At 43.2% G+C, this 18267-nt stretch overlaps 1 protein-coding gene across 1 annotated transcript in view; it reads right to left on the bottom strand.

The window, feature by feature from the left end:
• Window positions 1-18267, bottom strand: part of arid1b (AT rich interactive domain 1B (SWI1-like)) — a 457745-nt gene that overhangs the window by 78112 nt on the left and 361366 nt on the right. Inside the window, 1 exon segment of the mRNA XM_055639980.1 lies at window positions 7402-7547. Within this exon segment, the coding sequence (XP_055495955.1) occupies window positions 7402-7547 (146 nt within the window).

Here is an 18267-nt window from a genome sequence, read left to right on the forward strand (position 1 = left end):
TATAACAGTAAAAATGCATTTAATTGTGGTGCCGTGAATGAGATCTGATAAATAAAATCAAAGCGTAAACTTCCACATTGGCTTGAATCATTGTGGTTATTGGACACAATCTGCCACAGGCAATGATGGTCCAATTCTATACTGTCCTCACCTTCTCTGGGGCCGACTCTGGTGTCCACGCCGCTGAGGACGTCCCACAGCCCCGACGTCGGACTTACAACACCCTGGTGAGCGGTCCTGAACATCGGGCCGCCCGTAGCTGCAACTGCGGAGGGCACGGGGAGGCCCTGACCACGGGGAACAGTGGAGGAAGAGACTGACTTTGGTGCCTTCCCACACAGTGGGAAACTTTGATTCTGCTGTGTGGGGATGTTTTATGTCAAACTCTATAGTATGTTGTGCCCCTTTTTTTATTGTATGGCTGTATGGGAATTTCATTTCACTGTGCTATCTGGCACATGTGATGAATAAATCTATCTTGTATCTTGTTCTCCATCATGGTCTGGTTTGGCTCCAAGCACGAAATCTGGAGGCTGCAGCGCATCATTCGATCAGCTGAGAAGGTTATTGGCTGCAACCTTCCCTCCATTGATGAACTGTACACTGCAAGGGCCAGGAAGCGAGCGGGTAAGATCATCTCTGACCCCTCTCACCCTGGCCACAAACTCTTTGAATCACTTCCCTCTGGAAGGCGACTCCGGACTGTCAAAGCCGCCACAGCCAGACATAAAAACAGCTTTTATCCACGAGTAGCAGCTCTACTCAATAACCAAAATTCTGTAGCCTCCTTTTGCTCTAGTATTTTAAATCATTTACATGTTTAAACTGTAATGTTTTATTCTTAATGTTTAATGTTTTATGTGTCATTCTTAATTATTACTGTATGTCATATTGTTACCTCCGAACGGAGCACCAAGGCAAATTCCTTGTATGTGTACATACTTGGGCCTGTCCCACTGTACGAGGTAATTCAAGAGCTCTCCCGAGTAAAAAAAAAAATCAAACTCGTGGTAAGCACGTAGAATGTACGTAGTGGGTACGTCGGAGCTCGGGACGTCTCTTAGCGGCTCGTAACGCTAACGGCAGGTACTCGGGAAACGCGGTAAGCTTGTGAAGACTCGTGAAGATTTATCAACATGTTGAAAAATGTCCATGAGAGCTCTGAATACCTACGAGCGGCTATTACCATAATTCTCTGAGTTCGAATCAGGGGAAACTCGGGAGAACTCGTGAATTACCTCGTACAGTGGGACATGGGCTTTATTCATCAATTAATTAATTAATCAATCAATCAATTAAATCATCAATCATTTTAGCCCCAGGGCACTGCTGCACGAGCTCATTAGGGCAGCATTTTAAGTTTTTTATTGATGAGATGTACACATTATTGGCAATGTTGCCATTTGTTTACTACCTGTTTAGTCCCTGAAGTGAATAGGCACACGGTACTCCAGATATAGTCTCTGCAAGACATTGTATAATCGTACAGTGGCAAACTTTCTCATCCGCACATTGTCTTGGGGTGAAATCCAAAATACCATTTGCTCTCTGATCTGCAGCACTTGTGAGTTTGCGTCTTGTGGCTAATAAACACAAACATCTAAATATCTTTATACATAAAGGCTTCCTATAATACAACACCTCTTTTCCCCTCTGTTGGATAGCCTCACATTTACCCACGGTTGAACATTTGAATTTCCCATATTGCCTTTATGCCTGGGAAATAACAGGGTGAATCATTTATTGAAAATTTGCATCTATTCTAAGCCAAAAAATAACTTTGTGATCAAGCATCAGTAACGTGACCAGTCATTAGAATCTCATCCATTATGAATTTGTTCTGTACCTCAGTTCTTGCCTGGGTTAAGAAGATGTCCAAAGATGATGTTTGGTATTCTTACATTTAGTTGAGTTTAGTTTAGAAATACAGCGCGGAAACAGGCCCTTAGGCCTACCGAGTCTGAATCGACCAACAATCCCCGCACACTAACACTATCCTACACACGCATGGGACTATTTACAATTTTACTAAAACCAATTAACCTACGAACCTGCACGTCTTTGGAGTGTGTGAGGAAACCGGAACACCCAGATAAAACCCACAAGTCACAGGGAGAATGGACAATCTCCATACAGACAGCACCCGTAGTCTGGATCGAGCCCGGGCTTCTTGCGCTGTAAGGCAGCAACTCTACTGCTGCGTCACCACATACTAAGTGTTCCTCATAAAATACCTTGTAGATATGATCCTAACATGGTTAATAATCATTTATAGACAATGCAGAAAGTTAAATCCAGGCAGAGCACTTTGATACATGACAAGCTGTAGCAATGGATTGATGATGCACTCTGAGGAAGCTAATGATTCTCCTTGGAAACTGAATCCCTCAAGTTCATACGTGAAGGGACTACTGTGATAAGCAATATCTGAACACGTTAACACTGGCTAAGTGCGTTCAGCAAGGCTTTGAAATGTGCTATCCTTCATTTATTTATTATTTAAATACTTTGTGAATCGCAATTACACAAAATAATAACACAACAGTCCTCATCTCAATAGATTTTCATTCCATGTAAAATTTTGTTTCTTTATTACATAATTAAGGAGGCATAAAAATAGACCTCGAACTCTATTTTCATCTTGATATCAAAAGTGAAAGTAAGTTATAAATTTAAAATGCAACTATTTTAAATTTACATGTGTGAGAAGTCCAAAGCTGAGTCGACTGAATTATGCAGTATACTTTGGTACACAACTACACCTTGGAATAAACGTGGGCATTTAAAGATTGTAACACTTTCTTATGGCTTGGTATCAATGCAAAATCGTCCCTAGTGTGTATATCGTAGTGTTCGTGGTCGGTGCGGACTCGGTGGACCGAAGGGCCCGTTTCCGCACTGTATCTCTAAACTAAACTAAACTATGGTGACGTTTTGGGTCGTGACCCTTCTCCAGTCTGAAGATGGGTTTCGACCCGAAACGTCACCTATTTCTTGATCCACTGAGATGCTGCCTGACCCCCTGAGTAAACCAGCATCTGCAGTTCCTTCCTACACAGTTCTCATACCTCCTCCCTGAAAGGGCATTTTGTTTTATAACACGTTGCTTGATTGTGGATGTGTCTCACATTAATGTCCCTGAGGAGTGCATTGGCATATGTTAGACTATCCTCAGGACTTCTACTTTACAGTATGGTCCCCATCTCTGCTAACACAAGCTTGTTACTTGTAATCTCCAGTTACTGTGGCATGGGCCAGTGGGTGTGATGTGATGTGATGCATACCTTCTGCCATTCACACTGGGCTTTTATGTCCACTTGGTGGTTGGACTCAGTGCCTCCCAATGGTAGTGTGGACAGTGAAGCAGGTTGAATGATCTAGATCAACTGGGAAAATGGGCAAAGGAATGCCAGAAGGAATGTAAGTGCAAAATGATGCATCTCGGGAAGTTAAACCAAGGAGAACACACACAGGCTGTTCTTCTTTTATTAGGGCAGCACGGTGGCACAGCAGTAGAGTTGCTGCCTTACAGCGCTCACAGCCCCAGAGACCCGGGTCCAAACCCGACTACGGGTGCTGTTTGTACGGAGTTTGTACGTTCTCCCCGTGACCTGCGTGAGTTTTCTCCAAGATCCTTGGTTTCCTTCCACACTCCAAAGACGTACAGGTTTGTAGGTTAGTTGGCTTGGCATAAGTGTAAGACAGTGTTAATTTTAGGTTAGTTTAGCGATACAGCGCGGAAACAGGCCGATCAGCCCAGTGGGTCCGCGCCGACCAGGATCCCCGCACATTAACACTATCCTACACCCACTAGAGACAATTTTTACATTTATACCAAGCAAATGAACCTACAAACCTGTACGTCTTTGGAGTGTGGGAGGAAACCGAAGGTCTCGGAGAAAACCCACGCAGGTCACGGGGAGAACGTACATACAGTCAGCAACCAAATCGATCCCGGGTCTCCGGCGCTACATTCGCTGTCAGGCAGCAATTCTACCGCTGCGCCACCATCACCGTGAATGTGCGGGGATCGCTGGTCGGCGCGGACTCGTTTCCGCGCTTTATCTCTAAACTAAACTAAACACACCGGTAATGTGGGAGCCCAGGGGAGGTACTGCAGAATAGAGAGTCTTTGGCGTATAAGTGGAGTTTAGTTTTGTTTATTGTCATATGTACCGAGGTACAGTGAAAAGCTTTTGTTGCGTGCTAACTAGTCGGCGGGAACACAATACATGATTACAATTGAGCCATTTACAGTGTAGAAATTTAAAATTGTGGAGCGATTGTAATGAGTGATTGCAGATCCACCTCTGTGACTAACACACAAACAGAGTCGCCTGGGTTGAGTGCCATCTTTCCTAACTGTATCTAGTTCGACAAAAGTGGTGACAAGGTGATGAATGGCACAATTGCCTTAATCAGACACGGCATTTAGTACAAGAGTTGGGACGTCCTAATACAGCTGTACGAGATATTAGTGAGACGGCACTTGGAATATTGTGTGTGGTTGAACTTTTTTTCGACTTCCATCGCTGTGGGGAATGTGGAGGAGTCACGGTGGTGGATGTTTATGTTAAAATGTATTTTGTGTGTTCTGTTGCTTTTTATTAGTATGACTGTGTGGCAATTCAAATTCCTTGTATGTTGCAAAACACACTTGGCTAATAAATTATGATTATGAGTTCTGGTCACGGGACTATAAGAAGGATGTAATTAAGCTAGAGAAGGTGCAGAAAACATTCATTAGGATGTTGCTGGGGACTGAGGGACATGGGTTACAAGGAGAGAATAGATAGGCCTGTTTTTTCCCCTGGAATGAACGAGGTTGAGAAATTACATTAGAGAAGTTTATCAAATCATGAAGAGCATAGATAAGAAGGATGATCAGTGTTTTCCCCAGGCTAAGGGAATCTAAAATTAGAGAGCAAAGATTAAAAGAGAGAGGGAAAAGATTTAAAGGGGCAAGTATTATTTTAAACAGAGGGTGGTGGGTGTGTAGAACAAACTTACAGAGGATGTTTAAAAGACCTTTAGATAGATTTCTGGATTGGAAAAACGGTCCAAATTCAGGCAAACAAGTTTTGCTCAGGAAGGCACCTCGGTCGACAGGGCTGAGTTGGGCTGCTGGACCTGTTTCCATGCTGTAGCATTCATACAGTGATTGAGGGAGCGGCTGGGAGGTGGTGGTTGAGGAGAACTCTGGCAGTAATTATATTCCTTGTAGCAGGATCCAGGGAGGCTCCTTTATATTTATTGGCGTCTCCTTTCTTGAACACTGTTATGATTACAGAGTGGCTTTCCATTCCCACATGGGGATGAGGAGGGTATGGGTTCACGATCAAAGCTCTTCACAGCTAATCTTTGGAGTCTCAGCAGGAATGTCATTGTCCAAAGGCTTGATGTTTTTAGTTGGGACCAGTAGATAATCTGCCATTGCTTAAAACAATTCATATCGTGTTTGGCATGAGAATATTCAGAACTCTGACATTATTGAGAGAATGATATGATATCAACTTCAGAATTTATTTGGGGGGGGGGGGGGGCTACCTTACTGGTGTGGTGATGCTTCGCATATTGATAATGACAAATGTCATATTGCCTCGGTACAGTTTAACTGGTCATAGAGTCATAGAGCACATAAACAGGCCCTTCAATCCAGCTCATCCATGCTGATCAAGATGCCCCAAGATACTGGTTCTTGGTTCAGAAGGCAACATCAATACTATTCTAGATGTTTTAAACCAGATATGTCTGTAGCACTCCACTGTGATTTAATAAAATCTGTTGCCTGGTCAAATAAACAAGCAAACCTAGATAGAAGATGTTGTTATTATCAGGCCTATCTCATCATTAACCAAAGAACCAACGCACGTATTAAAAGTTATAGTTTAGTTTAGTTTAGAGATAGAAAATAGGTGCAGGAGGAGGCCATTCAGCCCTTCGAGCCAGTACCGCCATTCATTGTGATCATGGCTGATCGTCCCCTATATAGAAACATAGAACCCTATATAGAAACATAGATACGGCACGGAACAGGCCCTTCAGCCCATCGAGTCCGCACCCACCAGCGATTCCCGCACATTAACACTATCTTACACTAGAGACAATTTTTACATTCATACCAAACCAATTAACCTACAAACCTGTACGTCTTTGAAGTGTGGGAGGAAATCGAAGTTCTCAGAGAAAACCCACGCAGTCACAGGGAGAACGTACAGACAGCACCCGTAGTCAGGATCGAACCCTGGTCTCTGGCGCTGTAAGACAGCAACTCTACCGCTGCGCCATCGTGCCACCCCGTTGGCTTAAGAAATGAAGCACATATCCTGAGCTCCTTCTATGACGTTTTTGAGGTGCAGAACTATTGGAAATTCGTGTAGCTGAGGTCTCAACTGCAGTATTTTATTTTAAAAAAGGCAGGTTCAGAAGTTTGAGGGACCAATGCAAGGATACCTAATTCTGCTGAAACATATGGAGTTGCAAAAATCCCACGATTGATCTGTACGCCCCAAGCTAGAGATGGTGAAAAATATAGTTCACCAGGTTTTATGCCCATACGACAACGTAATAAAGACTGCTGGTGCTTGAGACGGCCTTAGCTGCAGTAAAATGGTACGCCAACATTTACAGCCATCATTTACATGAAATCTGACCTTTGGGCAAGGTGCCAGAGGCCCGCTATCTACATATTTATACTCCACGCACAAAATTAAAGAAAGTGGTTTATAAAGCTGCAGACAAAAACTGAGGCAATTTATCATTTTCATGATATGTCAACATAGTTTGTATAAGATGGCAAATTTACCAATGACCAGATTCTGCATATCATTTTATATTTATCTTTAATTTGCAGGAAAAACTTGAATTTGCAGTTGATTTGCCAGTCTTCTCCAAAGTCACTCAATCATCTAATTAGTTACACTTCAATTAAATAACGGGAGATTTTTTTTCTTCTGTTGCATATATTGGATGCTCGATTTCAGATTCAGATTCAATTTTAATTGTCATTGTCAGTGTACAGTACAGAGACAACGAAATGCATTTAGCATCTCCCTCGAAGAGCGACATAGCAAACGATTTGAATAAAAAAAATAATAAGTGTCCGGGGGGGGGGGGGGGGTGATTGGCAGTCACCAGTTACTGAGTCATTCTGATTTAGTTACTGAGTCATTCTGAGTCATTCGTAATTCTCACTGGATTGATCTTGTTAATTGTGGACGGAGCACCAAGACAAATTCCTTGTATGTGAATACTTGGCCAAAAAAATGACTTACTTACTTGATGGTAATTGGATTTCGTCAGTACAAACAGTTTTTAGAACTTTTACAAACAAATATAGCAGAGACCAAATCTCTCCCCCAACTTCTCAAAAGGGCTTTTTCGATTTTAAAAGTGGTTTACCTGAGGAGCTGTTCACCATATTAGATGCCATGTTGTAAGTAGTGGTCTGCGAATTCATTATTAAAGAGGTGTTGTTCATCGGCTGGCTGTAGGGAGAGCTAGAGCCCATCATTCCGCTTTGGTTCATGCCAGTGTATCCCGTTTGCCTGAAGAAAAACAAAAGACAGTATACATGGCTGTTTGCATAAACCTGACACAGATGTACCACAAGTGTAAAACAAGAGACAAAGAGTGGAGTCTGACAGCAGCAGCATGCTCTGTGATCAGTAACGGAGGGGAGAAGACTCCAGGTCTGGAGACAGATGCTGGATTGAAAGCAACAGTGTGGGGCACCAAACAAAAGGGCAAGGAAAAGGAGAGAGGATGAAAACATGTCAAATGTTAAGCAACAGCAAGCACAACGCTGGAACGGCATTAGTTAAAACAAACTGATGCCCATTAAGCTGTCACACACCACTGCCAATTTTCAGGAACATTTATACCACAGAATTACCAGAACCATTGCAAACTCAATGTGTTTGATTTTCTATCGTTGTCCTAATATATTGAATTTTAATGTTTGTTTATATATCATAGTTATTCATGTGAAAATACTTTCAGGAACATAGAAAACTGATAACCTAAATGTCACCAATTCTAGTGATTTTATTGAAATCAATAAAATAGCATTGGCTAATATGGATGGCATGGGGGTATGGAGAGAAGGCAGGTACAGGATACTGAGTTGGATGATCAGCCATGATCATATTGAATGGCGGTGCAGGCACGAAGGGCCGAATGGCCTACTCCTGCACCTATTTTCTATGTTTCTACAAGCTTTATTTGTGATTTTAAAATATACAATAACCCTTTAGAAAATTATAATCAACACATTTTGCTGGAATCCCTAAAGGATATGAAGAAACCTCTCCACTTTAATGGTCAGAATCAAGAGGAGTTTGTTGCTAAATCGTCAGAAGAAACAGAGGTGTATTTAACCCTGTCCTGCTGAAATTTCAAGATAGCAGAGTTATTCTAATTTCTGTTTCTTGTAAGTCACTGGTTGTTGCTGCCTAACGCTCATGCTGTTACTAATGTATAAGTGCTGTCACTTTCATGTTCTGCACATTTCTGCAGACGGAGCAGCAAAAGCGACTACATCATAAATTTCAAGTAACATTTAACATGTCCATTCCAACCCTATACTGAAGATATAACAATTCTCAAGCACTGTGAATGCTGCTGTTCCAACACGACATTTCTTAAATATTACATAGAAACATAGAAAATAGGTGCAGGAGTAGGCCATTCGGCCCTTCGAGCCTGCACCACCATTCGATATGATCATGGCTGATTACCCAACTCAGTATCCCGTCCCTGCCTGCTCTCCATACCCCCTGATCCCCTTAGCCACAAGGGCCACATCTAACTCCCTCTTAAATATAGCCAATGAACTGGCCTCAACTACCTTCTGTGGCAGAGAATTCCACAGATTCACCACTCTTTGTGTAAATGTTGCAAATGTTGTTCAATTATATACCTTGCTAAAGTGGGCCAACTGGCAATGTCCGATGTCACAGATCCCAGAGAGACCTCATCTTTATTAGTATCAGCGGCACAGTGGCGCAACAGTAGAGTTGCTGCATTACTGTGCCAGAGACCCGGGTGCGATCCTGACCACGGGTGCTGTCTTTACAGAGTTTGTAAGTTCTCCCTGTGACCAGGTGGATTTTTTTCCGGGTGTTCCGGTTTACTCCCACATTCCAAAGACCTGCAGGTTCTGTAAATTGCCTCTAGTGTGAATGATGGAACGAGCGTGCGGGTGACTGTTAGTCAGTGTGGACTCGGTGGGCCGGAGGGCCCGTTTCCATACTGTATCTCTAAACTAAGCGAATCGTGATGAAATTACGCATGTACAGTATTCCATTAGTACAACAGATGGAACTCTGCAATTGACCTCAATATACCTGAATTCTGAAAGAAGCAGAATCAGCAGGGACCCCCCCCCCCACTCAAAGACCCCCCTGAAAACTGTGTGCAAAGGGTCGCAAATGAAAAACGGTCCCAAGACCAGGATCAAGTTTAGCACCAATTCCTTGCAAAAACAACCTGAAATCTGTTCAAGCCACAAATAAAGAATAGCAATTGGAGAGATAAACTGCCAATTACAGTTGAGACATTCTGCTCTTGGCACAGATTTTAAATCAATGAATTAACTTTTACCGATTCTTCCTACATAGCAGACATAATGTATAGGAAGGAACTGCAGGTGCTGGTTTAAACTAAAGATAGGCGCAAAAAGCTGCAGTAACTCAGCGGGTCAGACAGCATGTCTGAAGAGGGGTCTCGACCCGGAATGTCACCTATTCCTTTTCTCCAGAGCCCGCTGAGTTACTCCTGCTTTTTGTATCTATCTTCCTACAGAGCAGTCAGAATCATCAAACGGAAAGAGGCCAAGATAGTTCTTCTTCTATCACTGGAAGCTGTGTGTCATAAGAATTACTGAGATTAATCAGCTATTTCTATCTACAAATTTGAGTCCGTCTCATGGGATAAAACTTATTTTCTTGTGTGCTAAACTAAAACATTTGGGAAATGGTAAACAGTGAAGCAGTGCTCCATACAGACTGGAGCCTGGGGTGAAGGCAGATGCGGAGAGATCAGAGTGCATTTCACCAGCCATTCAGCATGGAACAGAAGAAACACCAGGAAGATGGTGATTGTCCACATTATTCGAGTGTGTCCTCTTCCAACTCACCTAAAACACATTAAGATCTCTGTCTTTTTGGAATGACAGTTCATGAATGAAAGTAGTAAAATTATCATCACTAATTTCTGCTCCAACATCGGAGCTTTCTTTCAATATCATTTCAGTACTTTTTTCTTATTTCCATCAAAGAAACTGAACGGTTGTTAAAAAAAAGTAACGAGAATCAACAGGCAAGTTATACTAGCTGTTTACAAGGCTTTCCACTGGTGTGAGACATCTGGGGTTGCTACACAATCAATTTTTTCTTTCTTTCATATTGGGAATTGTGAACCACTCAATATTCCTAAGATGCAGTAAATCACATAGTACGTATCTTCACTCACTTCCAGTTCTTTAACCCGGGGGAATCACAATATGAAAGTTTACCATTGATAATATTTCACTTTCAAACGAAAATTGCTAAATATAGGTAGGTCGGTTCAATAATTTTAAAATATTGTTTGTCCAAAATTGTATTCCCCGGGTGAAATATTTTCAAAGAGGTGAACATAAAGAAATAATTCCAAGACATTCCCCCTTGACAAAGTAAATTATCATTCATCATTCCCAAATGTTATTTTTGGCCTGTGACACAAAACTCTTCATCACATTTAGGTAATCCCTACAAAATATGTCATTTACATCATCTGGGTCAGGTTCTGTCAAAAGTGGAAGATATTCTGAAGAAGTACGTGGATTTTGACTGAAAACATTAAATTAGCTTGATACAAATTGACACAAGCTGGCATAGGGACCAGAAAAATGACGTGAATGCAACTCAAAGCTTCATCTAATAATCCACATGAAATTTGCAGACTTTTGACACCTTCTCAGATCCTTTATGCCTTTTTTTTCTGGGGAGAAAAATGTCCAGCCTGAGACAAGGAGCTTTCTGTTTGGGGAATCAGAATATGGAAACTCACATCCTAGCAAATGCAACAATGGAATACATGTGACACACTTCAGACGCTGCACAGAAATGCCAGAAGATGTGTCCATTTGAAGACGGCAACTGAGAGCTGATACATCTTTAGAATCTTGAAAGAGTTGGCAAGGATGCACCAGTTATCATCTTGCAAAATGTTGAATGTACCAGACCTGTTCTGACAGATGAGAGGTAAGGCGGTGAATACCAGTATTTAAGACAATAGGGAGAGGAAACCAGGAACAAGACTTGATAAGGGCCTGTCCCACTTGGCCGTCATTTACGTGACAGGCCGGTAGTGACTGTCGCGCGAGTGTTGCGTGCGTCATCATGTGTCCGCATAGCCGTCTGGAGCGCGTGACGTCATTTGAATACCCGGTTCATGATATTTATGGTGATTTTCTAAGATGTTCCAGTTTCTTGAGTGGTGCTAGCAATTGGAAAAACTGCAGATGTAAAGCGCCTATTCAAAAAAAGAGGTGAATGAAAAGTAGCAAGCTGCAGACCAAACTAATCTGTGGGAAGGAACTGCAGATGCTGGTTCAAATTGAAGATAGACACAAAATGCAGGAGTAACTCAGCGGGACAGGCAACATCTCTAGAGAGGAATGGATGATGTTTCAGTCTGAAGAAGGGTCTCGACCTGATACGTCACCTTGTCCCACTTAACCATCATTTTCGCGACAGGCCGGTGGAGCGTGAAGATTTTGTGCAGCACGAAATCCTGGTGCGCTGAGCGATACCGTGCGCAAATCCACACTCCTCCACGCCACTCCATGTGCCCGTCCCACGCTACCCACACGCTACCAGGTCGTATAAACGGCGTGCAAATGACAGCCAAGTGGGACAGGCACTTTAGTCTGACATCAGTAATAGGGAAAGTGCTCAAATGTATTATTAAGAAACTGCTACAGGCCACTTAGAACAAAGTCCATGTGGATTGATGAATAAGAAATCAAGTTTGATAAATCGATTAAGAGTTATCTTGAGTCGTACTGTTATACTGTGAAGAAACAGGCCCTTCGGCCAAACTTGCCCATGCCGACCAATGTGGCCCATATACCCTAATCCCACCTGCCTGCGTTTGGCCCATACCCCTCTAAACCAATCCTATCCATATACCTGTCCAAATGTTTTTTAAACATTGTGATAGTACCTGCTTCAATTACCTCCTCCAGCAGCTCGCTCCATATACCCACCACCCTATGTGTAAAAAAGTTGCCCCTCAGGTTCCGATTTAAACTTTCCCCCTCACCTTAAACCTTAAATCTTTTCACGGTACCTCAGTACACGTGACAATAAACAAAACCAAACTTAAACTTGTGTCTTCTGGTTTTTTAGGTACTCTGGGTTAAATACTATGCATTTACCCTTTCTATTATGATCTTATACACCTCTATAAGATCACTCCTCGACCTCCTGCACTCCAAGGAATAATGTCCTAGCCTGCCCAACCTCTCTCTATAATTCAGGCCCTCGAGTACAGGCAAGATCCTCCTAAATCTTCCCTGCACCCTTTTCAGCTTAACAACATCTTTCTTATAACAGGGTGACCAAAACTGAACACTCCGAATGTGGCCTCATCAATGTCTTATACAACTGTAACATGACCGCACTTCATCTGTATTCAATACACTGACTGATGAAGAACAATATGCTGAAAGCCTTCTTGACCAAAGATCCTATAGCAAGGAAGATAGTGCACTCGACGAAAAAGACGTAGTACGGTCATGGGTAATTTCCGTAACCGGCTTCCGTCTCCACCATCTTTGTCCGCCATAGCGGAGCAAAGGTACTAGTGCGGAGACGGAAGGCGTTTACGGAAACATCCTCGTAAAAATCAAAGATCTTTGGTAAAAATCTTCCCCTCATTTTCTCTCTGCCCCGTTAAAGAGACTCACTGACGGGGGGAAAGAGGGTGGGGCATGGGATCCGAAGCTGAGAACAGGCGGCCCTTCGGTTTCTTCCCCCATCAAGCTCGCTGCCCGGCTCCCAAACTCCGGTCTGCTCTTTTTGCGGAAAAAATAAACAACTAATTTTGAAAAGGCACAGCGGAGACAGAAAGAAGGAAGCATGGATTGGAAAGGTCTCCCCTTTTACACTGTTGTGCGGGCACAGCCTCTTTGCCTTCAGTGCCCCCTCCACCCTTGCACAGTCCGATCCCAATCCCGGAGCTTTGAATTCAAAACATTAAAAAAGAAAATTAACAGAATTATAATTCATTAACATATTAATCACAAAAAGTAACAGAAATATGAATCATGAATCTAACACTATATCACATACACAAACTTTCCCCCCGCAATGCTGATTACACTGAGAGACGGATATACAAAGTCGGGTCTACTGAAATGGCCGTCGAAATGGCTGACGTTCCACTCCGTTGCGTTGCCCATTGGTTTTCGCAGGAGTGCACTATCTTGCTTGCTATAGGATCTTGACTACCCAATCGACCAGTGAAGCCGCTTTCAAGGAACTATGTACCGACACTCCTAGATCTCTCTGCTCGACAACCAGAGCCCTGCTATTCATTGTGTAGATGTTGTGTTTGATGGCTAATAACTCAATATCGACTCATGTTGTACCGTGTCAGTAAGTGGGTTTGTTCAAGTCAAGATGGCTGCGTGACTGATTCCGGGAAAACATACATATAGGGGTGGAGCCCTCTTGTGGTGACTGTAAGGACAGTCTTACATAGACACAACATATTTTCCTCTCTTTGTAAATGAAGGCGTTCATTTAAGTCCAGTTATCAAATTAAATATAAGTCCATATGAAATCAGCCCAAAGCCCTTTCAAATTTCCTGTCCTCTATTAATAAACGGAAGTCCAAAAAATAACTGCTCAGTGAATATACCGTTCAAGAAGGAAAATCGGAGGTAGACAAAAGTGCTGGAGAAACTCAGCGACTGCAGCAGCATCTATGGAGCGAAGGAAATAGGCTCGAAACATTGCCTATTTCCTTCGCTCCATAGATGCTGTTGTTTCTCCAGGCACTTTTGTCTACCTGCTCAAAACGGTTTATGGTTTCACAGCTGAAAATCTTGCAGGCACTGAGGTCTCCACTTCTGTCGCTGAGAGTGCTGAGCGGGATTGGGCTGCTCTGCTGCATGCTAACCGCGATCGGTCTTGACTGAATATTGGGAAAGGAAAAGCATCCGGTTCGTCTTCCCCCTGTCCCTGTCTGCTTGCGATGAGACGCCTCGCGTTCCATCTGGTGTCATCTTGGAGGAGGTACGCGTTCTTGCCGAGTCTCCGTTTGATCTGTATCGGCTTTGAGAGTGTGCCTGCAAGCTTATGCTGTCTGTTTGGATGGCTGATTCGTACCCACTCATCGACCTTGAACCGCGCGCTCGTACTCTGCGTTTGGCATCACAGTACGCTTTCCCTTTCACTTGTCTGGGTGCTATCATTACCACTCTCGCTTTTGTGTCTGGATTTGGGTGCGATGGTGGTTGAAAACCATTCAGTTTTGTTTGCAGGTTTCGCCCTACCATCAGCTCTGCTGCCGTTTTCCCAGTCAGCGTGTGTGGTGTGGATCTGTAGGAACGGAGGAGGACATGGATTGACTGTTCAAATGTTTTCCGCTCCGACATGCTCGCTTTTACGCTTTCTTTGATCACGCGATTGAATCGTTCAACCCCGCCGTTTGATTGGTGGTTGTATCGCGACGTCCGATCATCATCCTCCATTAGAAGGCGCTCTCTGATACGTGGGATACATGACTTTTCTATCAGCTGGCCTCTCACCAACACATGAGTCAGTGCTCCAAAAGTGCACTTTGCAGTTAGTTCTATCAATGAAGAAACAAAGTGCTTCACTGGTTCGCCATGTCCCCGTGAACATTGACGAAAACCTGCCAAATATTTGCCAAGTGCAGTAACAGCATCACTGTACTGACTTGTTGCAGCACTGTCAAACTGCATGAAGATCCGTTGTCCCTCCGTTCCGAGGCAATGCAGCAGGATCGCTCGGCGGTGAGAGTCCGATATTGCCTCGCCGTCCAGGCCACTTGCGATCACGTATATGGTGAAACTTTCGATCCATCGTGTCCATGGTACAGGAGGCTCTCCTGGACTTTCCAAGAACGGGCGATGGGGCAGCGAGAGTTAAAGATGTGTTTGACGGCTCGTCGCCAGATGTTGTGTTTGATGGCTAATAACTCAATATCGACTCATGTTATACCGTGTCAGTAAGTGGGTTTGTTCAAGCCAGGATGGCTGCATGACTGATTCCGAGAAAACATACTTATAGGGGCAGAGCCCTCTTGTGGAGACTGTAAGGTCAGTCTTCCATGGATGCAACAGTAGGTCCTGCCCCGGTTAGACTTCCCAAACACATCACACTTCTCTGTATTAAACTCCATCAACCATTCCTCAGGCTACCTGCCCAACTGATCAAGATCCTACTGACAACCATCTTCACTATCAACAATACCAACCACTTGAAGGTCATATGCAAACTTACTAATCATGCCATGTACGTTCTCATCCAAATCATTGATGTAGATGACAAACAGCAATGGGCCCAGCACCGAACCCCGAGGCACACCACTAGTCACAGCCTCCAGTCCGAAAAACAACTTTCCACCATCACCCTCTGCTTTCTTCCATGAAGCCAATTGTTTATCCATTCTGATAGCTCTCCATGCATCCCTTGCGATTTAACCTTTCAGAGCAGCATACCATGCAGAACCCTGTCAAATGCCTTGCTGAAATCCATGTAGACAATGTCTACAGCTCTGCCCTCATCAACCTTTTTGGTCGCATCTTCAAAAAACTCAATCAGATTCATGAGACCCGATCATCCACATACATAGCCATATTGACTATCCCGAATCAGCCCTTGTCCATCTAAATGCCAGTATATCATATCCCTCAGAATACCAATAACTTTCCAACCACAGATATTGGGCTCGTTGGCCTGTAGTTCCCAGACTTTTCCCTGCAGCCTTTGTTAAATAGAGGCACAATATTTGCTGCCCTCCAGTCTTCCGGCATCTCACCTGTATTTAATGGCGACTCGTAAATCTCAGCCAGAGCATCTGCATTTTCATCTCTAGCTTCCCAGTGTCCTCGGATATATCTGATCAGGCCCGGGAGATTTGACTACCTTCATACACGTCAGGACCTTCAGCACATCCTCGACCGTACATTGAGACCATCAAGACACTTCTATTGACTGCCCCAAGTTCCCTGATCCTTGTGTCTTTCCCCATGGTAAAAACAGAGGAGAAATACTTATTGAGGACTTCGCCCATCTCCTGTGGCTTCACACAGAGTTGACCGCTTTGAGTCCTGAGGTGACCTATTCTCTCTCTGGTTACCCTTTTACCCTGAGTACATTACAACATTTCTTGGGATTATCCTTAATGCTGTATGCCTGATCTATCCCCTGCTCCCTTTTTCTCCTCCTGATTTCCCGTTTTTAGCCTGCTCCTCTGGGGATACACTTGATTACAGTTGCCAATACAAGCTCCATGTCTCCTTCTTATCAGTAAGTAAGTAAGTAAGTAAGTTTATTGGCCAAGTATTCACATACAAGGAATTTGCCTTGGTGCTCCACCCACTAGTAACAACATGACATGCAGTGACAGTTACGAACGACTCAGAAAACACTAAACATTAATAATAATAAAACATTAATGATAAAACACTATTGATCAAGCATGTGAACCAACAAAATACCAGATCAAAGGGAGGCTACAGATTTTTGGCTGTTGAGTAGAGCAACTACTGGTGGATAAAAACTGTTTTTATGTCTGGCTGTGGCAGCTTTGACAGTCCGGAGTCGCCTTCCAGAGGGAAGTGATTAGAAGAGTTTGTGGCCAGGGTGAGAGGGGTCAGAGATGATCTTGCCCGCTCGCTCCCTGGCCCTTGCAGTGTACAGTTCATCAATGGAGGGAAGGTTGTAGCCAATAACCTTCTCTGCTTATTATTGGCCAGAGCATCAATTTCTCTCGTTATTCAAGCTTCCTTATGCCCACCTGCCTTGTTTTTCACTCTAACTAAGGTGTTAATCAGAAGGGTACATAGGAGGGAAACAGTGGAATGAAAGTTATTGACCTTTTAAGCCTTTGATTATCACACGAGATTATTAAATAAAGGTAAAACCCACATACTGGCTTTATATAATAAAGGGGAATAATAAAGGGGAGGCCATTTAAGACATTTCTCGGGAGGAAAAACATTTTAACCCAGAGAGTTTTGAATTTGTGGAATTCCCTGCCACAGAGGGCAGTGTAGGCCAAGTCACTGGATGGATTTAAGAGAGAGTTAGATAGAGCTCTAGGGGCTAGTGGACTCAAGGGATATGGGGAGAAGGCAGGCACGGGTTAAATGATTGGGGACGATCAGCCATGATCACAATGAATGGCGGTGCTGGCTCGAAGGGCCGAATGGCCTCCTCCTGCACCTATTTTCTATGTTTCTATAATGGCATGGATTAAGGATTGGTTCAAGGGCAGAATATAGAGCAGGAATAAACAAGTTATTTTCAGTTGTGAATGGTGCTGGTGATATTGGTGGCGGGCCCCATCTGTTCACAATCTGTGTGGATGATTTGGATGAGGGGACAAAGTGTGACATGTCAAAGTTTGCTGGTAGTAAAATAGTGTGTAGCAGTGTGGTTTGTGAGGAGGATTCAGAGGGACTTTGAGAAGATATAAACAGGCCAAGTGAATGAGCAAGGACATGGTAGATGGTATATAATAAGGAAAAATGCTGGCTCATAAGGTCAGGGATAATGTTACAATGAGCTGGGATTTCGAGAAGAGCAGTCGGAGTCTCAAAAGCAAGGTTCAAAGCCGAGAAGAGAAGAAATTCCTTCAACCAGTGGGCACTGAAACTTTAAAAATTTCCATGCAAGGCAACTCAGTTACTAAATGACAGGAATTGAGAGATTTTTGGCTCTTAAGGGACTTAAGGGACGTGGAATTAATAGAGGAAAGTTACATTAAGGTAAAATATCACATATTTGCAGAGCAATGGTGTTGTCCCAATGGCCTATTCCTACTTCTGTACCTTACACTCTATCTATATATCATTAGGTCATTTATAAATCTATTTCTTTTGCAGACAAATGCATCATCACAGATGCCGTCTTAAGGATACTTAAAAGAAGGAAAACAAGTCTATTATTAACTCGGTTAACATTTTTTCGTGAGTTCGTATCCCAACAGTCTACAGAAGGTATGAATTTTATTTTAGATCAT

The sequence above is a fragment of the Leucoraja erinacea genome, chromosome 8 (assembly GCF_028641065.1).
Source record: "Leucoraja erinacea ecotype New England chromosome 8, Leri_hhj_1, whole genome shotgun sequence".
Lineage (NCBI taxonomy): Eukaryota > Metazoa > Chordata > Chondrichthyes > Rajiformes > Rajidae > Leucoraja > Leucoraja erinaceus.